Raw genomic sequence first — 25,521 nt, 5'->3', positions numbered from 1 at the left:
AATTACTAGGAAATACATTCCCTTCAGTAACTTTTCCCCAGTAGGCTTCCAGCTATGTTTCTGTGTGCAAACTGCACTTGCTTTGAACTCTCTGGGTTTTTTTGGATTGGCCTTGGCTATAGCAGCAGAGAGAGGGCGGCGATTTACTGCTGTGCATCAGATCACAGATCATATACCTCTCACCTGCTCTGTATTAGGACGGCGCACTTTCAGTTTAGAGCGTATCTGCCCCCATCCCACGCAGATCTTACAGCATTGTATTTTCACTACTCTAAATCACTTGTGTGATAAGCACAGAACTAAGTTGTCAGGCAACATTACTTACACTAATCCTACATCCTTTACTCTTTTGCCTTAGTCCTGAAGCCTTTTATCTTGTCTCCATCATTAATTATTAGTGCATACATTTCAAAAAGGCCCATTATGCTGAGGTGAAAAGATGCCACACTGCAGTGGCAGACACTCAGCACACCCCTGCTCCTCACCATTGCACTCAGCCTGTATTCTTCTTAAAGGAGACCAGACCTACAACACTGTGCTAAGGTTCCTGAACTCTTCTAGGCATTACATACATATGTATCTGGTTTGTCTTTCTTACCTCTTCCATTTTGTTAAAATAAACTAGCATTACAAGCAAATCACAAAGGAGAGGGATGTTCAAAAATTCTACTTTATAACTACGCCAACATGAAAGCTAAATACAATCACTCATGCACTGTTACATGAGATCCTATTGACGTAACTCAGGAGACTTATGTATATTTTAGCGTCTTATATTATTTTCTTAATCAAAATCAATTCAACTGGCTTTTACAACCTATTTACAACCACCGAAATTCTTGATTTTAAGAGCTTTTTTATAGCAGAACTGCCCCTTAGTACCAGCCAGTTAGGTTTATTGCTAACATCAGATGAAGAGGTGTTGTTGGGCATCCGTGCATGTAGACAGACGCTCAGAGAATCAGGGTGCTTAATGATAGGAGTGGCCTGTAGCAGCATGCCAACTCACTTATACCAAGCAGTACAAAGCGGTGTTCAGTAATTACAGAGCACGTGCATGCATATTCAACATTCCACATTTAATAAAGGCCAACTACATATGCTCTGCCAAGAAAGTGACATGATCTGCATTGTGATGATGAAGCCAGAGAGGAGCTGCAATCACACTGCTGCAAACCACAACAGAAGGAAAGTCCTGGTCAACAGCCATGAGGCAAACAGCCTCCTGGTGAAACAGGGATTTGCTAAAAGGATTTGTATCTCATCACTGCCTGAAGGGCAACACAACTATCATTTACAAATAGTAGTGACCGTATTGTTCACTCATGTGGTTCCAGCTTTTGTTGTCACTCACACTGAGCTGCACTGTTTCTAGGAAAAATCCAGGTTAGGTCAACATAAATATTCAGTCATGTATTTCTTGATTTATCTTTTGGGATTTTCTGCAAGTCTTGTGTACGTTTATCTGATTTTTCATCTTAGGTTGTAGCTGTTACAGATCCAGTAATTAGAAATATTACAGCCATTTCCATCTAGTCTTTTGATGAACTGTTTACAATTGCCTGTGACCGAACTGAAATTTTGCACACATGTGCACAAACACACACACACCATTTTAAGACCATTACATTAACTGATTAGAAATGTTGTTTCCCACTTTGTCAGTGCAGGCAGTCTACTGAGGAATGTAGATTATATTGGTACTTCTGTGAGAAATGTAGAGACTGATGGGGAAAATACTCAAGTTGAAGCTAGGAAAGACTGATTAGATCATCCAATCCTCCTCCTAATGCATGCCAGTTTCTGTTAATAATGAGATACATTATTAGGGCTATCCCTACTTTTTTAATGTCATCTTTATAAAGGAGAATTCATTTACTTACCTCAAATTCAGACGACTGCAGGCATTTGCTTTTAGTAGAATTCAAGGCAGGTCAGTCAAAATGCATCTTTTCCACAATCTTTTGTACCCTCACAGCAGAGTCACAATGCTGCCTGATCATGCCTGAAGTTTCAAGATAAGCAGCAGTAATCCTCAAAACCATGACTTTTTAGACCCTTTAGAATGTGACAAACATACAATTAGTAACACGCAAACTACTTCAAGGGGTTATGTCAATAAATTTCAGCCCCATCATCTTTTTCCCTGTCATAAAGAGAGAGGTTTGATCTCCCTCTCTCAACAGCAGCAATGACCTTTACAATTTCTGTGCCTTCATTTGGTGTATATAAATTAAGACAATACTAACAGAGGCTCTGGAGCATTTCCAAGGCACATGGAGGTCTTCAGGTGAAAAGCCTGACATAGAAATGCAAATCTTGATTAGCATTGCCTACAGTTTCTGATGTTTGGTTTTCTACGTCATGGAGAAACCAACCTTTTCTCTGTTTTCTATCTCAGCCATCTAAGACCAACTGACACACCTCTTACTGTAGTTCTTGGATTTGTAGGTTCAGCTGCTGCCTGTAAAGAAGTAAACAATCTGAGAAAGCCTGAGGACTCCATTCAGATTTCAAACTGGTGTAAACAGGAACTAATTTTACTGAAGTCCAAGAAAACAATAAAAGGATTACTTTTTTTAAATGAAGGATCATACAGTTGTTTCTTCCCTCAAAGCCATTATCTGCCCTGTCTCACAGTGGTGCTAAGGCTTGGAGCAGCCCAGGAGATCTCATGGAAGCCAACATCCCTCATCCCACTACCAGAAAAAGCAGCAACATTGACAAACACAAGTTAGCCAGGTGTGCCCTCATTGCTCCTAAACACACTTCCAAGTATATTAATACAGGGCTATGAAGATTTGGAAAAAAGTGACCTTTTCTGGTTTCCTCCAGGTAATGTCCCAAATAAAATCTTTCAGAAAATACCTGTCCTTGAATCAAACATGCTACATTAAAAGAAGAACAATTGTTCTTACGTTGATGTTTTGGTTTTTTGGTATTCTGTTTTGTTTTGGTTTGGTTTTGTGAAACTGAAGGGTTTAGTCATCTCCTAGCTATAAGAAAGCAGTTTTTTAATAAGCAAGTCACCTGATTTCTCTAATGCCTGGCTGCAGCAAGCTAGCCTGGAGACCCTGGCAGATCCTTGGGCACATAAAATAATAGCGTCACTCTGGAAACGATGGAAGATCAGGCTCCAGTCCCACAAAGTGATTGTCAGGATGTGGCATAAATCCCATCAGCTCAAGCAGAGGCATTTAGATATTAGTGTTTAATGAGCTGTTTGGTTCCATTAAGTTTTGAATTGCTTTTAAGAATTTCTGTGCATTCAACCAAAGAACATCGTAATAGCACAATTTATTAAATGAACTTCCCAAATAATCTTAAAACATGGGAATACTGTTGCAATGAATAATGCAGAAATAATATTTTAGAATGTAAAAGAAACCTCTAAGTATTCTGATAGAATTTTCATTAGTGTGATTGCAGTATGAAAATTAATCAGTCATCTGTACATTAATTGAATTATCTTCATAAACAGTTCATTTGCAGGCTGAGGAAACTGGGATGCATACCATGAAATCAATTACATATAAAACAGATCTGAAATATTTTCTGTCTGTTTTCTCAGTCTGTCTAACTTAAACTCAAGCTGCAAATGCATTTATGTATTATCAATAATATCAGCCATAAATGCAGTCTGAACGTCTGCATGTTAATGAGATTATAGCAAAAATATATATGAATGAATGTGGAGCTGGGCCAGCACACAGCACTATGTGTGTGCTGCAGTGGGAGGTGTGTGTTGTGCGTTAACACTGGCGGGCTGCTCAGCCCCCCAAGCTCTTTGCTCACTCCCCTCCAGCAGGATGGAGGAGAAGCGGATGGGTGAAACTGAGAAAACTGGCAGGTTCAGATAAACGCAGTTTAACAGGTAAAGCACAAGCTGCACATGCAAGCAAAGCAAAAGGAAGAATTCCTTCACTCCTTCCCATCGCAGGCAGGCTATCGGCCAGCCCCAGGACAGCAGGGCTCCATCATGCTTCACGGTGACTGGGGAAGACAAACATCACTCTAGACACCCCTCCCTCCTTCCTCCCCAGCTTTTATTGCTGAGCACTATGTCATATGGTCTGGGACACCCCTTCGTCAGTGGGGTCAGCTGTCACAGCTCTGTCCCCTCCCAGCCCCTGGTGCCCCACAGCCTGCTGGCTGGTGAGGCAGGGTGAGAAGCAGAGAAGACCTGATGCTGTGCAAGCACTGCTCAGCAACAGCTAAAACGTCCCTGTGTTATCAACACAGCTCTGGTCACAAATCTACTATGAAAAAATACCTTTCCTCAGAAATTGGAGATGAAGTTGATTTGTGAGAAGCAGGATCCCTCTTCAAAACAGATTCAGAACCTTCTAATAATTAACTAAACCCCCTTCTTTTTACTATTTTAGTATCCTTTATAAAGACCTGCCACAAATTTTGATTCCATATTTAAACTTGTATGCATTTTGCTACAAGATTACACACCTTTTTTAATGTTAGATTACATTATGGAATGCATCTTAAAAATGCAAAATATTTCTTATTATATTCAGCTTTTCCAGGTTTTGACTATAAGGTACAACCAGTTTTGATACATTGCTTACTTAGATGTATCTGCCTAAAAATTTTTTACTTTAGCTTCATCCTTCACAAGGATCATATTCCAGCACCAGAATGATACTTCTGCTCAGTAGCTGAATTCCAGAGTTTGTAGGCTAGTTTCTCAATAAAGGGGATACAGACATGGGTTACACTCTAAAACAGACTTTTTATGTACCATAAGCAGAAGGCAATTACACTAATTCCTTGTTCCAAGAGAGCAACTGTACATTAGGAGCCTTAATGGACCTCACTGATGACTCACGAGCTCCTTTTCCAAGAGCTACCATCACTGAACAACTTTACACAACAGCATGTTTTCTCGACTGCAAGCATTTTATGCACATGAGAAATAAGCACTTTGGAAGTATGTATCACAGGGGTATCTGCTGATAGCTGTCATAACAATCACTATTACCTACATTGTTCTGTAAGTATATCCTTAGGGCTGACAAAAGCCAGCTAGAAGCCTTGCTACTTAGGATTAACATTATGAGGGAGTTCTGGCATAGGATAAGGAGTAACAGTATAAAATACTCGTAGAAGTATTCAGAGTAAGTCTTTCAAGAAGCCCAGAAAGGCACTTTACCCTTGGTTGTAAAGTCCACATTGGACCCTTGGCCAAGCATCCTACGAGCTAGACACTCCAAGCACCAGAGCCAAGGGAAGAAGAGGGAATGAACAAAACAGACAAGAGGAAAATGAGATGAAGAGATTAGTTAAAGGAGAACTGGGAGGAGTGTAGTGAGCAAAAGGGTGAGTAGGAGGAAACAAATCTGAGATGTGGGTGGGTGAGAGGTACATAAAGCCATGAAGATTATACCAGATTAGAGAGTCGTGAGTCAAACACTGAAGCATGAAACAAGTCTACAAAGGGTATCCCAGATTCTTCTAATTCACACAAAAATTTCTGCAAATAACACTCTCTGCCAGAGACATGTTACGCAAAATCAATATTCAACTTTGTGGGTTAAGTAATGTTTAACGAGTGAGTCACACAGCTGATGCATGGATGTGAGTTTGAGTGGTTACACAGGCTCCAAATGTGTGCAAAATACAATAAAGTATAAGAGTGGCATTAAATATTGTGCAAAGCGTAAAAACTGAAATTATTTTGAAAAGCCTCACCCTGAAAAAGGAGGAATTTGCATGGGTCATACTTACGTGCCAGACAGTTTCAGTTTTTCAGGATCTTGCCACTGTCCCACAGGTCTCATGCTTCACTGAAATCAGCTCTCCAGAATACAGAATGGCTTTCTGCTGGACTTGGTTTTGCCTCCTCAGTAGTTTGCTATTTGTCTACCTCAGAGGGATGTTTTTCTCCTAAACATGCCTGCAAAATAGGGAATGATATAAATGATCTTTCTTTTTAAGTGAAGCCCACGTGTACAGACACAGCCCGGGATGGCTGGGCAGGGTCACAAGAATGGGGTGGGCCAAGACCAGGCTCGGATGTCAGCCCACTGAGAAACAAGCTCTTCGTAACAAGCAGAGCAAATTCAGACTCTGAATCAGTTCTATCCATCCAACCTCTGAATTACACTCAAGGACATTTCTTTCTTAATAAACCAAACAGGGAGTGTGGCAAACAAAAAAATGGCCAAAACCAGATTATGTAAAACCTCTGATGTTTTCTCCTGACTTAAATCCTTATCTACACTACCTATTTATTTGTGTGAGATTACACTTCTTTATAGCATCTCCTAAACTTCTTGGCCTGATAGACAACTCCATTTTCTTCCTAGATCACCAAACTAGCCATGGTCTCACAGACCACCACTGCTCTGCAAACCACAGCATTTCAAAATGCAATCCTGTATTAAATACATTGTGGGCCTAAGCTGCTCTTAGCTCCCCTACGCTGCTAAGGAAATCACTGAATTTTTAGAAAAATACAGAATTTGGGCAGAGGGAAATTTTACTTCCTTTCTTACGTGCTTTAGTGGGTATTTCACTTCTCATTTCAGAATATTGCCTCCATAGAAATTAAAGTAATTCAGTATTTCATTCCATATTTATAGTTTCCCAATATCCTTCTTCAGAGTTGTAGAGCCATGGAGGACTCATTAATAACCAAGCACTTTCTCTGACTGAAAGACTTTTGAAACTGAAATTAATTTTCCTAGCCTGTAAGCCCCTTGTGCTGGCAACTCAATCCTTGACCTAACAACGTGCAACATCAAAGCAGTAGCTTTCTGCTGGCAGCAGAAGCAGCAGCATCTGTTGCAGCAGCATTAGCCATATCGATTGAGACCTTACGCCTCTCAGCCAAGTTCTGCTTAGCCCTCATTCACTGGTGGTGCCCCTGCTGACTCTGGGCTGTGTGTATGCAGCCAGGGAAACATTTCTCTATCCTGCAAAGACAAGAGTAGAAATGCTGCAGATTCTTGCAAGTATCTTCTGGTAAGTATTACCAGTGTTACAGGAGCACATTCCTTATCTTACCTGGAAATAAGACTAAGATTACAATCAAGCCTACTAAAATAATAACCTATGTAAGTTTAAAGAAATACAGTAGCTGCAAGGGCATCATGAGCAAGTCGAGTTTTGGCCATCACAAAACTTGTGGTGGAACAAGCAGTGCTGGAGAAACGAAGCACCCAAAAAATTCAGCTCGAATGTGAGGCAGGGTGATGTTGCCAGCCTAACACCAGTAAGGACTGGGGGAAGGGCTGGGAAGGGCAGGAGCAGAGCTAAAGGACAGGTTTGTGCCTGAGCAAGTACAAGAACAGCCTGCAAAGCCAAACACCTTTGATGTGGCTCCCAGGAAAGACAGCAGAGGTGGCAGAAGCACAGCTTACAAGGGGAGATTTCAAATGGGCTGCTTGGCTAAACCAAATCACCTCTATCACACCTTGCCGAAAAGCTCCTGCATAGGCTAATCCTTCTCCTTGTCCTTCTCTTTGTAAACATTTGGCTTTGAAGCAAGTCAGGACTTTCTGCCCAATCAGTTTTTGGCAGAGCAGTGAGGTATTTCATTCCAGGACTGTGCTGCCCAGCTCTCTTGTTTCCAAATGCAGAATGGTTACTGGGGCTCCCCCTACAAGCGTTTTCTCCTAGTTCAGAAACAAAACAAAACTACAAGTTATCTTTTGACAGATAAAGCATTTCCATTCATTTTTACTTATTCATGCTGCTCTAGGTATTTATGCTGCTAGCTTGGGACATAACATTTCCAATGGAAAACTGGGGGAGGTGTTTCTGCAGCTCAGCGCTACCCTCAAAGCCTTGCAGGATCTCATGTAAATATTTTCAGACTGGATTTGAATGCCCTTTTCTCCTCTGCAGATTCAATTAAGAAGTACAGGATAGTGAGGTATAGTAAAGGATGATGATAGTAAAGTAAAAGAAAGTGTTCCCCTCTCCAGTTCTTTAGAATTTGCAGAGTCTGTGTACACAATTTCACCAGAAACGTTAAGGTCTGCTTTTCAGACCACAGCTATACCTCCACACAACCCAAGGCGGTCTCCCCAGGAAATGTCTACACATAGAGAACAGTCAGATGTGCACGTAAGGGAAGACAAGTGTGCAGAGAGGTGAGTGGATACATAATGTTATTACATTCAGCACACCAAAACATCTGCACAAGACAGTGGAAGACGAAGCATCCACCGATGAACAAGGTCCTGATCAGTACATGGAATTATCACCCATTTGAGTTTAGTGATATAAGCAGGAAGCTTAATTATGAAATTGTAAGCTGTGGAGAGTGATAAACAAGCTTAGGCCAGCTTTTATTGCTTTGCTAAGAGGAGACAAACTTTAGCTTACTTGTGCAGCCACTTGGGATCCACAGATGTCCCAGCCAGGGTGGTGGTAAGATGTAATGCAAAATACAGGGCCGGGGGTGGGGGGTAAACTCCACCACAGATAACACCTGCGATAAAGCCTTTATTTCCTTCCACCACCAAGGGCACAGGAAAAAGCAAAAGCTGAGCAGACCTGGGACAACAAGCTTAGCAGTCCTTGTGAAGTAACATAAAGTATTAAAGCACTGTACCTTTAACTAATCAGTTCCTATTCTTGAGTCTGGTTAGCACTCCCTGTGGTACCAATGTTAATGCAGTAAAACTAAACACCCAGGAGAACTAAAACTGGTCTGGTATTTTCAAGAATGAAACATTGTGTGCCAGAGGAGAGACAGTGTCAGCTCTGTTTGAAAAGCAGTTCATGACTTGGGATGTTGATCTTTCCAGATGAAATTCAGTCCTGACTGGCTAAACATCATGTGGAGACTGTTCTCCTGGCATTTCTATATTCATCTCCATCTGGTGTGCTTGAAAGAAGAGCCATAAGAAAGCAGTGACTGATACCTCTTCTTGCCAGAAGACCCTCCAGGCAGCAGATAATGCCAAGGGTAGGACACTCTATTCAGGGAGGGGATCACATACCCTGTTGACTCAAACAACCCTCAGAAGAGCGAACTCCTCTGACATTGAAAGATCTGTAGATAAATCTTCATCAGCAAGGAAGACCTACAAATCCATTAGAAATACTAAGTCTTAAACTATCTAAGGTTCAGCAGGTTTGCATTTCTGTACCAGAGAAACATTTTTGCTTCTCTGTTTTTTAAATTCTGAACAGTCTTTTCTGCTGACACTTATGGGGATGGTAACATCTGGCAGAAGGAAGCTGGGGACAGGGCATATCAATCCACTCAAGTCAGGCTGTTCAGAGCTTCTCTGCTGAGACTGCGGTCATCTGCAGTAATTCTGAAAGCAAGATTGTCGCCATTTGTATGCCGCTAAAAGAATAGAAAATAGTAAGATACACATGAAATGTTTATGCCATTATTTCCTTAATGTTTATTTCCAGTGACTTGCAGCTCCAAGGCCTTCCAGCAGCACGACAGGGTCACCAGCTAGCCAGCATCACTAAAGAAGTGGAGCCTTAACTAACAATTCCAATTCCTGGGAAAGAAACACATGACCGGGGAGGACTCTGTTAGGTAAAATCCTACCTGCAGGCAACATGAATCTGCCAGTGTCAAGCAGAACCTAAACTTTTTGATTATCCGAGGATACAAGTTGAACACTACAGGGAACCTGATTCTCAACCTACCCAAGCAAGAGTCAGGAATAGTTCTCCCGAGGTGTGTTAAATTATTCTTGAATAAGTCTTATAATGTAACACTTGTGTAAGCCTTTGCAGATAATTTTCTTGCTGAGTGGGAGGAGGATTAGTAGAGAAAGGAAAAAGACATCAGTTAAGGTAGAGTCTTCTGCACTGTCAAAAATTTAGGTACATATGACTCTGTAGATGGCTATACATCTTTACATACTCAGCACAGATTTCTGTGTGGTTCTGCCTGGTTTTTAATCAGCCATTGTACTATCGATATATACTATACCTATAATTTTCTATCTCTCAGTTATATGAACTGGTTTTTTAATTATCTTAAATAACTATATTGGGGTTTTTAAAATAAAAGATTTTTTGAAGTGTGGTTTTGCCCACCCATTACAAGCACCTCAGCAAAAGCTCTCCAGCCTCAAAGCAAACAGAGTGACACACACCCCCAACTCTCCTCCTTCTTTAAAATTGTAATTGAATAAAAACTCAGGAATAAAATAAGTTTTCTTGACATCATCTTATAGCAAGGCAGTGGTGAAGTATGTTTCTCGCCCCAGGAACACCACACATTTCACCAGTGCAGAGATACCATCCACCTTGGCCCTGCCAGGAACACCCAGACATGCCAGCTGGCCCTAGCTGCTCTGGGTGCTTCCCACTTTTTACAGCGAATCTATGCAAAAAAGGACAAAAGGTCTCGCACTCAGACAAGCAAGTGGGGCCGCGGCAGATGGCTGAGCAGCCGTGAGGGCACGGGTGCTGCGGTGGCAGCAGGTGATAGCGGCACAGTCTCCATTCCACACGCCTGCCTGCAAATCTGTGCCTGGTGAAAATGCCTGCAGCTGGTGTTCTTTCCACCTCTGTAAGCAATGTCCTTCCTGAGCCCTCATGCCACCTCTGATCTTTGCATTCCCCAAACTCAGTCATCCCCTTTGTCCCCAAGACCACTGGTCCCAGAGCATGAACTGCTGCCTTCTCCACTTCTCTCCTTTCTTTTTTCTTTTCCACTTGAGTCATTCCCTCACTTTTATTTCCCACCACATTACCCCCATTGTTCTTCCACCTCTTTCTTTTCTAGGCTCCCTGTCTCCTGAAGTTATTTTCCTCAATCATATTTTTATGCTTTGATGGCCACACCTTTACAGTTTGAAAGCCGTAGTACACTTCAGATAGAGCTAAACATGTTGCTTCTAAATGCCATCCCCCAGCAAGCATCCCAGATGATGGGCTACGTACCAGAGACAGACCGGTTTAGTTAAGCAGCAGCAATAGCTGAAATAATTAAAATAAATCTGATTTTGAAGCAAGCTAAGTCAATAGATGCTAACTCACCAAATCTAATAATTACATGCTTCCTCCCGTGAAACTTGGAATAAAAGGGCCTATTTCCAAGACACTGTATTTATGCAAATCAGCAATGAGAGAAAGAGAATGCACATTTATGTGGGTGCATACATATAATACAAATATATTATTGAATATTTTTTGGTCCAAATAGCAGCACTTTTAGAGAAACTGCAAAAATTTAATGCAGATGTGTCTACATTAAAATTGCTGACATTTTTATAGAACACCACACATAGAGCATAAATCACATACACCAGCAATCCAGTGCTTAGGCATTTCTACTTTGCTTGCTTTGGGAGTTTAATCGAATTAATGCTATCAACCTCTATCATTATAAATCAGCCATTTTAAGAAGTAAGGGAGCTAATAGTAGTATGAGTGAATGTATTTCTAGTTAGCTCATGCTTCTCTGCATATTAAGTCTTGAACTTACTCCAAATGCCTATAAAAATACCAAAACCAAATAAACCAAAGGGGGATACATTTTTACTGTGTAGATATCTGTCTGATAATAATGAATGAACTCTCATTTATTACACCACTAATTACACTCTGCTTTGCAGTTTAAGAGCACCAGAAAAATTCCAGGGTCCAGAGAGAACATAAAAATGAGCCAGTTGTAAAAGATACCGCGCTGCAGCACTGTGTACGAAGGCTCCAACAACACCTTCAACACACAGGAGAACGGTGACAAGCCCAGATGTTACAGTCCAAGTTCTTCCAGGTCTAAAAGGATGGGCTAAGAGTTACAACGGTGAGGAGAGCACCCTAAGGTCCCAACTATTATTAGCACACCTGGTTGGCAAGTACAACTTCTCCTCTCCCGTTCTGTTTTAAACCAATCCTTCCCACAGCTCAGGGCACTTAACATGAGCTCTGCTGTGTGATTTCTTTTATGGAATACTTTCCTCTTAGCTATAAGACAGGAAAAGAAGAAGGATGCCGTGACAGTTTTTTTGGAAATAACATATGTGGCCACTTTATTGTAATGCCTCTAAAATATATATATATAGTCATGCCCACTCATGAAAATGTTACATAAAATGACTTTTGAGAGGCTGCTAAAAGCAGTAACTTTTCTTAAAAACAAACAAACTGACTCACTTTCACATGGCATGTCTCTGGTAAAACAGAGATATGCTGCTATGTGATGGATAAATACTGTGGATGCTAGAGACAATGGCAGATCCAGTCCCAGAGCTGAGCTGTGTGGGGACAACTGCAGCACCTGAGGCTGCCCTGCAGTAGCACAAACACAGGCTGGTCACGAGTATAGCTCTGTACGGTTCCTTAACTGTTGCCTGTGGCCTACATGTCCAGGGAACCCTTGCTAGAAATCTCTATGAAGATACCATTTATCACACAGTGCTGGATGTTCTCCATACAAACTATTCTTGAAATAGAAAGGGAAAAAAATCCAGATAACCTATTATTACTTTTATGTCTTAAAACTGTGGTAGCCTGTGCAGACATGCCAGACCGCGTGGCAAGCGAGCAATTGTAGGGTACAAGTCCATGACATAATAATCCATTAAAAGCATCTGGATGCATGGCCTGCAGCCACAATGATTTCTCCTTGGTATTCTTACTTTCTTCCTCATAATCATATTCAATGCCTGCCAGAGAGTGCAACAGCATTTAAGTCACTGAAATTACTTTACTAGAACATCTCTCTTGGAATTGCTTAAAAGATTATTTAATGTTTGCACAATATGTTGAATTTGTAAGTGGTATTATTGCTTTAGTACCGTTTTTTCCCCCCTGGGGGACTCCCTTGTTACAGTGAATTTTCATAGACTTATTGCTAGAATTGCCAGGTGAACTAGTTTTTCCCATCTTTCCAGCAGGCCAGCAAGTCAGGAGTACACTAATAACCCATGCATACTATCTGGGATAACAGTTCTAAGTAAACCAGCACAAAGGACTCTATGAATAATGTTACAGTCATTTCTGATCATAGAACTGCCTCCAACAGTAGCTGCAGGGAAGCACAAGACGGATTCCCTTTGTAAGGTACATAAAATAACAGCAGCTTTTTGTTGCCGCTTCAGTCAAGCCAACATACATGACCTTCTCTCAGAAAGTATGAAAGCAGCAAATTACCCAAAATGCGCACAGTTTTGTGCATTCAACAATGCAAGTCACAAAATCAATAATATACAAAAACAATTGCTCAGAGATGAACAATGAAATACATTACGCGTAAGCTAAACAAGAATAATGCTCCCTTCAGGAAAGACACATCAAAATCATAAAAGACAGCTTGTCATACAGATTGCAGAAAAGAAAAGTGACAGTCAGAAATTACTGAATTTTGATTTGTGGAAACAGACTCACAGGGAGAAAAAAAAATAGAAAAAAATCCTTCTATGGTAAAAAGACCCAAAAAAGACAGACTTCCTAAGTGTACAGTGATGGTAAAATTTCAGTTTTCCAAAGGGTCCAGGGACCACTTCTGCAAGAAAATCTAAGGCCTAGGGGAAACCCTGAAGTCTGTAACACAAGACTACTGTATTCACACCTTTTCCTTATTGAACCCAGCTAAACAAACAGTGGCACTTGCACAAGGCAGGGGCCACGCAGACCATGCATGTGGAATGGGCCTTAGACTGCTTCACACAGTAAATGCCCAGATTTGTTAGCAAAACTCAGTTTCCCACTGAAATATCAAATGGGAACCTGAGTAGGAATGAAGTGCTTAAACACTTGGATGGCTCCAGGACTAAATCATTTCAGCTCTTCAGGGGGTGGTGGTGGGAAGAAACTGCTTTCTGTGAAAACTGTATTAGGTATTGACTTATAAACCTGCAAGACAAAACCCACAAAGGTCCAAACCAGGTCCCACCAAGGTGCAGGAGTAACAAACAAATGCCTGCCTATCTCTGGAGCAGTTTAATGCTGCTGGCACAAGGAGAAGGCCCTATTTCGCTTATCTTTCTCTTTGCACAATGACAATCCTATTGGCTGGCATGCTGTCACAGAGTGAAATCCTAATGGTGGTCACTGGCAAATTCCCCATTTCAGAAAAGAAACATGATGCAAACAGGCACAGGAATCAGGTCACTTGCTTTTCAGTTCCTCGCTCTTACCCAAGAGTCCTTCATTTCCAAATATTTCTGTGAGAGTATGAGTGTGTTCTGCTGTTCTGAATTTATCATTGAAACCAACATAATTTGTAATTTCAGACTTCAGTAACTCACACAGCATGGCAACAGCTGAATGTATGTCTGTCATTTATCCAAATCGTGCAGGATTTCATGCCTTTCTGCTTCCTGAACTGATCTTAAGTAACAGTAAATATATCTAATGCTTTAAAAGCATTATTTTAAAACTTCACAGTCAAGATTCTCAAAAGTGTGCAACAAAGGCAGCCGTGTTGAGTTTTAGTTATTTTGCTCAAGCCTGTACTTAGTGAGACTGAATCTCCAGGTGGTTCAGTACCTGTCCCCTGAAAAGTCTGGTTTCTTCTACATGGCTTAAAATTGAGTCCATAAAAACCTCCAAGACAAATAACCATTATTTTCCAAAATTACTTAACACAACAATAGGATCATACTGCAAATCCAGTTCCAGAGGACTAAATTTTGACACATCATCTCAGTTGACCCACTCATTCAAGAAAAAACAATTTTATTTTGCATAAATCAAAGCTGCTGCTAGAATGGGTGGTCCCACCTTCCCTCTTCTTGCCTCTGCTCGTTCCTACCACTCTTTACAATGGGGCCACCCCTCACCTAGCCCTGTGATAATCCCTATTAGGCAACTGATCCAGCTGAAGATGAAGCTTTTCTCTTGGCATGGAGAGATCAAATTAGTTTTCAGCCCTGTCATTCTGCAGATCCAGCTCATTGCACAGATGCACGAACGCTGCCACCATTATAAAGGAAACAGCAAGACCTAGCAGACACTGGTGGGAAAAGCAGCATAACCTCCTGCGTAAGGAAGCTGCAGAGTTACGGTCCGGTGAAAGGGCCGTGTAACCTTGCCTTTAGAGCAAAGAATGCTCCCTAACAAACTGCAGCAACCTCCGAAACTGCAGGCCGCCAGCAGCGCCCGGCCGCTGGGTAAGCAGCCATTCAGTGGTGTGGTTCCCCATCTATCGGCCGCAGGGAGGAGGAACGCCGGCCCTGATGCGGCGGCTCGCCAAAATGGAAGATGCCAGGCTACGCTTTGCAGGGCTGACATCTCACCGTTCCCTTGTACAATGCTTTACTTGGATAGATGAATATGTAGTTATATGTTGAGCCTTTTCTTTCTCCCTTTTTTTTTTTCTTGTTAAAATCCCGATTTGTTTTAGAAAAGCATTAGTACGTAAAATGCAGAGAAACAAGTGATTTTGAATCACACATTTCTTTCCCTGTGTAAAAATCACCTTCCTATTTATTCTTTTGTTTGTGGTTTATGTAAACAAATCTCAAATATTTTGTATAGTTTTTGGAGGTAAGAATAAACATTATTTGCTTTAAAAGCCAACAATATCATCATAGATTTAGAAAACAGATGGAGTCAAGGGTTCCTTTTGTATCTGCTAGAAACATTAAGCCCTATTTTTTACAATTAGTAATTTTTTACAGTATCAAGCTGGGAGGAAAAAAAAATAAACCACATGAAAAACCTTGCAAAACTTCAGACTATTCTGTTATTACAACAATTTTTAATGTTCTGGCACAAAACAAAACCACCCCTTTTCTTGATTTTCATGACTAATATTCCATCTGAAATTTACAAGCCCTTAGATTTTACAACTAGATCACTTGGGGAAAAAAGTTGATCTCCTCACATAAAACATCACTAGCTTGCTTGATTGCAGAAAGGTTTTCTCTACAGAAACAGAGACTTTATAAAATCCGTATGTATATAGTTGATGGCTCACAGAAAAGGAAATGTGTAAGAAACAATTTTTTTTTAATAGTTGGAGTTGGAAATTAATTTTGTTCTTTACAATGGATTTACAATTTACAGTTATAAATTGAGCCCACTATTATCTTAATCTCTCTTGCAAAGCTGCTATACTATAGTTTATACTACAGTCTCTTACCACTGAGTCTTCACATACGTTACTAATGCTGACATACGTTACTAGCAAAGCTGGAATCATGATGGGTGACCTTCCACTGGCACCACCTGTGGAACTACTCAAATGCTCAAGAAAGATATTCACAGATACTGCAAAACCGAGGAGGCAGTGGGGTCTCACACAGCTCCAGTACCAGTGCTTGCCAAGAAAAACGCCTTGTATTTGGATCTCCTAACCTACTGCAGCACATAACACAGAGAAGTAATATGTGAACTCTGCTCCGTGGAAGACTCCACCCTGTGCAGGATTACAGCTGTGAAGCAGGTCACAGCTGTGCTACAACATCTGCACAAAGGAAATGGAGATCTGTACATCATCTAATTGAAACCTTCAGGTGTCCAGTTCCTGCAGCCAGAGCAGGAAATTGTGTTCTGATATGGTTATCAAGTATCCTGTATTTCAATTAATAAATACACTGACTACATTCAATTAATAAATTAATAAATCAATTACTGAATTGATAATAAATTTAATTTAAATTAAAAAATAAGCAACAGCTACCAAGCTAGTAATGAAGCATAAGCCTTCTATTTCTGCTGCAGGGAGCAAACTTTCTCCACATCTCTACAACTACACCACGAAAATTGCATTAGGACTTCTTTATGTGTATAAGCATGATACAAGAGAACATCCATTAAAACAGGGAATAACGAGGTGCTCTCAGCACAGTTCAGCAGGCACTCCATCTTGGTGGAATTCCCTGCTGAGCTCCACTAACCCCAACACTGCTAATTAATGATCAAATTGGAAAGGATAGCTCATTTAAAGCAGAGCTACCCCTAACAAGTGCAAAACAGCAGGCAGGAAAATATTTCTATGCAGAGATGACCTTCATGAAGAAACCTGTATTACAAGGACACAAGTCACCTGTGACCAAGCAAGGGTTAGGAATACCTGCTCTGTATTCTGCTAGATTACTGAGTCCATGCATTATAAGTTACTTTAGAAAAGTCTCCATGCTCATCCTGTTAATGACACTTTCATTTTTACAGTATCAAGCTGCAGAGGAAAAAAAAAAAAAAACCCACACTAAAAACCTTGCAAAACTTCAGACTATTCTGTTATTACAAGAATTTTAAGGTTCTAGCACAAAACAAAACCACCCCTTTTCCTGATTTTCATGACTAATATTCCATCTGAAATCACATGACTAATGTGAAGAGACATGAAGGCATGGGTATTCTTAGGCCCTGAGAACTCCCTCTAGAGTTCCGTCTGCGATTGATGTGTTGGTTCCTTCACTTTTAAATACTGAGTTTAGGCTACTGTATCTTCCAGTGCTGAAGCACTAAAAGATCGGGACTTAGCCTCTTTGACACTGAAACAGGGCTTTAACCTAGGAAGACCTCTAATCTATCAATTTTGTCTGAAAGGTTTTAATTTAAATCATGAAAAAAAAAAAAAGGCAAAAAGAAGCAAAAAATTGTAAATCTTACAAATGCCTCACTTCCAACTTTAGCTCTAAGTAACAAATGGTTAAACGCTGCCTATCTTATGCTTCAATCCACCAAGTTATTAACCAATGCAACCTGAAGTGAGGAGGAGGAGAAAAATAGTTATATGTAAAAAATATATAGTACAAGGAGACAGGCTACTTTGGGGCTCTCAAACCTGCATTCAGAGCTGTAAGAAAAGCAGCAAACACCAAACTAACTACAGGTTAGGAACACTCACTCTCAGTCTAATACATGATTTGCATAGTTCAGGTAAGCCCTGTAAATTGTCCCCACACGGCACTTAGCCTGCAGTCTTTTGTTTCAGAACAGAGGGAAGGGCTTATGTACCCCAAAAGTTGACCATACTTCCAATGTCATAAGTCCAATGTCATAAGTTCCAATACATAAGTCACTATAAAAGAAGATGTTACCTCTCTGTACAAGCCTTCTTTTTCCTTATAGCCTTGAGTATTAGACTCGTAAAGTTACCATTATTACAGGATGGATAAAATTATATTTTTTATGTTTATGACTGCATCACTTAGGAGGGTCTGGTGCTCACTCGTGCCATTGCAAAGTGTGTCTTACGATTCAGCTTGAATCTCTGCCATGGCTGGATGTTAGCCATTTGCAAAATACAATCCAAGAGTAGAAATTTCTTAGTAAAGTTACCTGAACAGACCTGAGTTAAAAAAAAAAAAAAAAAAAAAAAAAAAGGCAGGCCCAAACCCATGCATTTTGCATGTAATCATTGCATACAAAAACCCCTGTCTTTCCATGAAGCTTTTATGAAGAATGGTCACAGTGAATAACAATTCACATATTTGAAAAAATACACTACAGCCAACTTCATCTACATCAGGAATATTTTAAATCAATTTTAGCATACTGTGTTGTCACAATTTACTTCCTGTCTTTACAAACTGTAGAAGTTCTAGCATCCACCCTTTCCTCAAATTAATAATTTTCAAAATTAGCACCTAAATAACTTTTGCTTTCAGATTAGCTAAAAGATGTTGAGAACTTCTCTCCCTGTTTGAGTTTATTGGTAAAGTAACCAATGGAAAAATGAACAGGGAGAGGATTGCTTTTACAGCACAGCTTGTGAATCAGAAAGGCTTCAAACTGCAAATTCAAAAGGCTTCAAGCCACATCATCACAGGCACCTATAGCTGTACGTGGATACCATCCTGGCCAGGGCCCTGTAGGATGTCTACAAAGCGTGGGGACCTCATCCTTCCCAGAACGTGGCAAGATATCTGTCTTCAAAGATGAAGTCTGGCACAGAAATAATTGGTCATTTCACAAACTTACAGTTGGTCTTTGTTTAATAAACCCAGCCAAAGTAAACTGAGAACATGCTGGGATGACCTTACTTTGTTGTGTGTTTAATACCCCTGCCATTCTCAGTCCCCCAAAAGAGCTTTTCTAGCTGAACAGCAGGTTTCAAAAATGGAGTTATATATACTAATAGAAAGAAAAGCCACATCATTCCCTGTTTTGTGAATATGAGAAAACGATTCAAGTAATATTGTGAATAAATATGTGTTACAGAACCGCTTAAATACATAATTACTGATATGTGTAACCCTTGCTACACAGGAACAACTATTGTTAGGTTCAAATCAAGTGCCCATTGGTATTTTTGAACAATTAATTATTAGCAAAACTGAACCCTGCCTTGACACGTGCTCCATCATTTAAATTTATTTGCTCACTGCTTTAAAAAAAAAAACAAAGTTAAAATTGATTAACCTAGAGTTGCTATTTTAATACTATACACTTACTTTATACAGGTCATTTTGAAAAGGACTGTATTGATGATCAAAATAAAAGATAGCTTTTGGTTTTGAGAGACTAAAGCAATACTCAGAGGGTTTTGGGTGCAATTTCAAGTTTAGCCACAAACTGCTAGCATTAGTTGAAAAAGAAATTAAGTTGTGGCGTTTTTTTTCCCTATGCAAAATGTAGCTACAATCCCCACTTCTCAAAAAAGAAACAACGTCTAAAGTTCTAAAACATTCTGGTGATGAGGAATACAACAAAACCAAACAAACTCGGGTCATGCAGCTTCATATTCACCTTAGGGGTTGCACAGAAATCTGCAGATTGATGGGAAAAATAATAGCCTGCCTGGCAGATTCAAAACATTACCATGGCTGTGCTTGTTTTCAGTTTGCTCATCTCTAAGTGATTATGTTTATTAAAAACAAACTTGCTTTGCATCCACCAGGGATTAACAGGTGTCAGGGTTAACTTCTTCAGATGACAGCAGCTCCTTTCGCAAGGCTTTGTGCAGCAGGACGAAGGATATGCAGGTTCGTTACAGAGGAGTACATCCTTTCGCAGAATGCCCCCACATCTCCTGTGCTCCCCTTCCCATATGCTCTGGTGAAGAGTGGAGCAGCAGGCTGATGAGGAAGCAGAAGTACAGCAGGGCTGGGGACATGCTGTGTGCCAAAACATGCAGCAACTTGGGGACAGTGATGGGGCTTGTGTTTCCATTGGGTGGGCAGCAAGGAGAGGCTACCCAACAACCACTTCTGTTCCAAGTCCTCCTGTGTCCCAGAAAATTTCAGCTCTGACACAGTGAGTCCCAAACACTGACAAAATGGGACAAACAGGAGGAGAGGGAGGGAAAGAGGGAAAGTGCAACAGTGCAGAAATTACCATATTTTGGACTAGAGCACATTGCTATTCCAGGGCAAAGGGTCCCGAGTGAAAGATGAGACCAAGGAATAAGGGGGAGTGAGGAAGTATACAGGAGAAAAATTCAGAAATAGAATTGGGGGTATTTGCTGGGACTGACTGAGATCAGGCTCTGTGAGTGGCAGCAGCGGAAGTTCCTCCATCATGCCTGCGACTTACAGAATGGCTACTGCATGTTCCTCAAGCACGACCCAGTACTTTGCTAAGTGTAAAAGATAATATTTGGACTGGGCCATTAGTCACTGCTATAGCAATTAATCACTGTTAAGGGGACTTTTTCTCTAATAAAACTTCTTCCTGAAAGGGCATCATGCAAACCTAGCTGTGCATACAGCTACCTACTGAAAACTGATAGAGAAACCAAATATTCAGCCCTGGACATGAATTAATTTCCTGGACAGAAATGGAATGGTCAAAGGCATAAGTAAACCTCTGCTGCTTTGTTAAGCCAAAATGTTACTATTTTAACTAACTTTGTTTTTATTCCTGTGTGAGGAATTTGAGGCAGGTAGTAAAAGAGAAAGGTACTGAAAGACACAGCTTTGGAATCCAACATCCCATTTAGGTCATCACAGTCTAGGAAAAAAAAGTGTATTTGAACAAGACTTTCTGGCACAGGAAAATAAGAGTACTGTTGCTACTGAAAAATAAACTAAGCAATCTCTTACCTATCTATCAGTCCAAAACAAAGATCACTTTTATTATAGAGCAGCATCCACAAGTGGGCAGATTCTATTTCTGCAACAGCTACTCATGAATGAATAGCTAAACAGTGTTAACCTCAGCCACGTTCCCCCATATATAATGATCAAACACACTGTTCTTAGTTAAGCCTGCAGCAAGGGATCAAAAGATATGATCGTATGATGGTGTATTGATTAAAAACTGCAAGATACCAAGCTTTTTATTTTTCTCCCCCCACCTCACCCCCATCTTGTGTACCTGTTCAATAATAAAAGACCAGTGTTATGCCAAACTAAGAGTGTATGTTAAGATAGAAATTATTTCAAGAATAGAAGATATTCTACTGTAGTCTTTCTCACTCAGTTTCATAATATGACTTGAGTAACAAAGGTGCAACAGATCAGGTGCTGGTATCGCTACAGCCAGATGGAAACTATTTCCTGGACACAGTCACCTGAACGCCACCATGTTGAAACATGGATAATGTCCTCTTCAGGAGGGGGTCTGCAGAAAGGGGAGCAAACCAGATGCCTTCCAGGGAATTATGTTTCCTCCTTACTGACTGAAAGACAAGAGGATTTTGCATTAGCAAAATACTCTGGTGTATGAAGAAGCTTTTCATTTCAGTATGTTTGATCAACCTGCAGAGTTTCAACCCAAGAGGCAGGTGGATATTGGTTTTAAAATGGATAACAATGTTGAAAATTCCTGAAAACGTTAGTTGCCAATTTGACGCTACCTTCTGTGGGCAAGAAATCAAGTTGGGAAACAGCAGCTGGTTCTTGAGGAGAAATTAACACGAATCATGCAAACTAACAACACAGCAAAGACCCCAAATACTCAAGAGTGCATTTAAACCAGAATTGCTGCCCAAATTATGTCACTTCTTTCCAATTTTGAGCACCTTCCCCAACCATTTTCCTCCACCACCATGCCACTCTCTGCTCCCTGCAATGCAAACACTTGAGTTCACAGATAATCTGAAGAACCTGGACAAGGGAACCAGCTCTGGTGAAATTTTACCCAGCAAAAAACCTAAGTGCTTTTTCAGCCTCATAAATCTCCTTAATGCAATTCACTGTGATAGCACAGGACTTTTGCTGCTTGTGAGCAAGGCACTGACAGTAAGGAGATGGTGCTGTGTACCTAGGATGTGAGAGTGGAGACAACTATGTGCAGCAGCAGCAGCAGCCGCCTGTGTACACACTCAAAGCTCCCCAGTCATCACATCAGCAGGACAAAATCACAATCTGGTCACAGTGCCCGGGGATACAACTTGGTTCTCTGCCTAGGAGTTCTCACAGTGAAGTGACTGTAGCTGCTGCAGAACACATCAACACTAGTAACACAAACCACTGAAGAAACAGGCACCCATAACATGAACAGATCCAAACATCACAAACAGGTATTATGATACCATCGCAAGCAGCTTTTACCTTGTCTTTAACAAGATACAGCACTGCGGATGCAGGTAGATTTGTCTCAATTTCTATTAGTGTACATAGATTCAAAAACCGGTCTGCCAGGATAGGTGTTGCAAAAAAAAAACCAGGAATAGAATGCAGTGAAACAATTTCAGTCAAGTTTTTGAGGTTTCACTTGTACAAATAAGGTCAAATAAAAAAATAAGTTTCATTTAAAAGAAAATAAAGAAGCTGGGCTGGTTTAGAAAGAAAACATTACAGAAGCAGATGTTTAACTTCAGTAGCTGGGCACTGAGCAAAAAATGGAAAGCATTATTGCAGAAGGAGCATGTTAAACGCTAGAGCATTTGGCTCATGTTACTGATCCCATCATCACTTTAAGAGATAGCTAATGTTCCATTTTTTCTATTTAATCAGATCAGTAAACATATCTGCATTTCACTTGCCATAAACTGCATTATTTGTGAATAAAAGTACATGCAAAAATTTCATAATAATTTTTAAAATATTTCTTTATTATTTAGGAACACTTAGCGAGTATTTTGCTCTAAGCTGGGCTATGTATTAAACTTTTAAAATTTTTATAACTGCGCTGCAGGAAACACACTTCTGGAAAACAATAAAAAGTCTAGGCAATTCTTCCTGCTACAGACTGGTGCAGGCTACCGTCAGCAGCTTCACAAACTGCCCTTCCTAACGCCACCATTCCTAATACCTGGGCCCAAACGTTCACTTCTTGGCTCAAATCTGCACTACTTCAAAACTGCCCTTGGGTCCTGGTATGCCCATGGCATTTGTGGGGTGGGGGTTAGCTCCTCCTCTTAGGTTATGCCCTAAAAAAAACCACATTTCCCCACACAAAATGGTGCACAGGGCACTGGGGATGGGCGCACCCAAATGACTCAGCCAGAGAAACAGAGCCTTTGCCTTGCCAGGGCTGTCACTGCAGAGCTACCAGCCCTGAGGTCTGGAGGTGACACCCATCACAGTGGTCACCATAGCCATACAGAGTGGCACGGGCTGCTGCCTCAGGGGCACGAGATGCATTACGGGATGCAGAGATGAGCCTTTGGGAATAGCACAGGGTGGGATAGTCAGGGGAAGAACCAGGGGTGAAGAAGGGAGGGATCCAGATGGTCTGGTGAAGAACTGCCCAATCAGCACGTTCTGTCCTGAATTTCCATTAAACTCCATTTCTAAATACTTTCCTGACTCTCTATTCCATGTACCAGAGTACATGGAGGCCTCACCAGGATGAGGCCGCTGGTGCTGTTCGCTCCCAGACACTTCCTGCAACCGGGACAGCTGCGAGGGCTGCCACGTGAATGCAGACACAGGGCACATGTGTGTCTGGCCGTGCACGTGTGTGCAGCAGCAAAACGGTAATGTGAAAGCCTTTGAGACAGGGTGACCCAATCAACAAACCCAGGTTACAAACAAACTAGCAAAACCTCTCAGGGTCTGGATTTCAGGTCATGGGAACTAGCATCCAACTACAGCAGCACTGCACACTAAGGCTTAAGAAACTTCACTAATTAAAACTTACAGTTGGAGCCTGTCACATTCATTTGATGAGTTGCCATTACTCCCGAGATGTTCACATGTATTTCGCTGCAGCCTGAAAGAAGAAAAATAGAGTGAAGAAGATTGCAAATAGATACAGCATTACAGCAGAATTGCCCTATTGCCAGCCCTACAAATAACCACTTTATTCATTAGCTAATAAGCAAAACTATTGCTTTCAAGTACTGACAACACTGAGCACCCTCCAACTCTCCAATCACTCCTTAACAAACCAGAAGTCCTTTCTCAGCTCTTACGAATGCCAAAAGGTTACAATCCTGTACCTCTTACAAAAAGTTTTCTCTGTAACACCATAAAGTCCTGGTAATGAAGATGGGATAGGGTCATCCCGTCACTTAAAACAGCACAAGGGAGGTCCCTCCTATTGCAAGAGCTGTGCCTGCTGGGTGCCGGCACCCACTGCCCCTGGCCTGGGCACCTGCTGCCTCCGGCCTGGGCTGTGCGTGGGGCCCACCTGAGCACCCTGCAGGGCCTGGTGCCCTGGGACGGCGTCGTGCCAGACAGACTGCTTCTCCCACCTGTGGCAGGGTGACAAGCAGACGGTGGTAACTGTTGCCCCAGACCTTGTCGGTACAGTGTTGGCTTCTGTCAGCTGTCACCATGGTGGTGAGCAATGGCGCCAGGGCCTGGCTGCCTCAGCGCGGAAATGCAGCCTACTGGGGTGGCAGGGCCAGAGCCTGGGGCTGTGTCCTCTTCCCCCCACAGTGGGTCCAGCCACCGCCCCCCCGGCCTTCAGGGTGATGTGGCCCCGAGCACCGCATCACCCGAGGGAAACCTGCAGCTGTTGAAGCACTCGTGTCACCTCCGGGTGAGAGAACAGCCACCGCGTAATGCCAGCGCAGGTACAGGTGGAGGGGCAGAGCCGGCGCAGCCCCGCTGAGCGGTATACGGCTGGAAGGGGCCCGACGACAGGTCTGTGCCTGGGACAACGATTCCCATTCGATCTTCGTTACCGCCAGCGACACCTCAGGATCCAGCTCTCTGGCCCTCAGGCCCAGCCGCCCACCCCGCTCCCCCCCGCGCGCTTCGTGTGAGCGCCGCTGAGGCGAGGCTGCCCGCGCGCAGGCTGCCCGAGCGGGCGGAGGGGGGGGGGAGGCGCGGGGGCTGCTCCTGGCCCGGTCACCCGCCGCCTCCCGCCCCTCACCTGCCGCGGCATCGACCGACGCTGCTCGGCCGGGCGGGGAGAGGCGGCGGCGACGGCGCCGCCTCGCCGGGTAACCGGAGCCGCGGCCCCAGCAGGAGAGGGTCCCGCCGCCACCTTCCCTCCCGCGGGCCGGTTAGGCCGGGGCTAGGGCCAGGCATAGGGACCGGGCCGGGGCCGGCGCGGCCCCTCCCCTCCTCCTGCGCGGCGGGGCCTGCCCGGCGAGCCGGGGAAACCCGTTTGTCCGGTCTGGCGGCTGCTCCCGCGGGGAGGCCGGGCGGGCGCGGGGCCGTCGGAGGCATGAGGGGGCCCTGAACGAGCGAGCAGCGCCGGGACCCGCGCCCACAGGTGCTGCCGGTGGGCGGGCAGGGGCCGGGGTCGGGAGCTCCCGGCGAGGGGCGGCGGAGGCTCCGCAGGGTGGCTCCTGCCGAGACTCGGGGGCTGCGGGCGGCACCTGCGGGGCTGCCCCGC

General features: G+C 42.5%; 2 protein-coding genes across 6 annotated transcripts in view; one reads left to right on the top strand and one right to left on the bottom strand.

The window, feature by feature from the left end:
- Window positions 1-1,360: 1,360 nt before the first annotated feature.
- LOC114013707 (anthrax toxin receptor-like) lies at window positions 1,361-25,352 on the bottom strand. 2 transcript variants are annotated; one of them, XM_055791272.1, is made up of 3 exons: window positions 25,054-25,352; window positions 23,872-23,943; window positions 1,361-2,058 (listed from the first exon to the last, which is right to left on the bottom strand). In XM_055791272.1, the coding sequence occupies exons 1-3, from the start codon at window positions 25,350-25,352 to the stop codon at window positions 2,052-2,054; spliced, it is 378 nt and encodes a 125-aa protein (XP_055647247.1). In that variant the 3' UTR covers window positions 1,361-2,051. The 2 variants fall into 2 exon arrangements, 1 of the variants encoding a protein (XP_055647247.1); XR_003556846.2 differs by lacking the exons at window positions 23,872-23,943; window positions 25,054-25,352 and adding an exon at window positions 5,740-5,902.
- ATP8B1 (ATPase phospholipid transporting 8B1) overlaps window positions 25,263-25,521 on the top strand; it is a 42,349-nt gene continuing 42,090 nt past the window's right edge. For 2 of the 4 annotated variants that reach the window (XR_008744836.1, XR_008744835.1), the window contains exon 1: window positions 25,263-25,398. The gene's annotated coding sequence lies outside the window, so the exon portion shown is untranslated. The remainder of the gene's footprint in view (window positions 25,399-25,521) is intronic. The other 2 variants (XM_055791271.1, XR_008744834.1) reach the window with 2 other exon arrangements.

Source organism: Falco peregrinus, chromosome Z, assembly GCF_023634155.1.
Source record: "Falco peregrinus isolate bFalPer1 chromosome Z, bFalPer1.pri, whole genome shotgun sequence".
NCBI classification, from domain to species: Eukaryota; Metazoa; Chordata; class Aves; order Falconiformes; family Falconidae; genus Falco; species Falco peregrinus.
This window is presented reverse-complemented; position numbering and strand designations above follow the sequence as displayed.

What these genes read in the sequence shown, in the direction of transcription:
- LOC114013707 (XM_055791272.1), bottom strand. Translation starts at nt 25,352, where the DNA reads ATGCCTCCGACGGCCCCGCGCCCGCCCGGCCTCCCCGCGGGAGCAGCC. An exon ending in GTCGGTCGATGCCGCGGCAG is followed by an intron (nt 23,944 to 25,053) that starts GTGAGGGGCGGG and finishes TTCTTCTTTCAG; the next exon opens with GCTGCAGCGAAATACATGTG.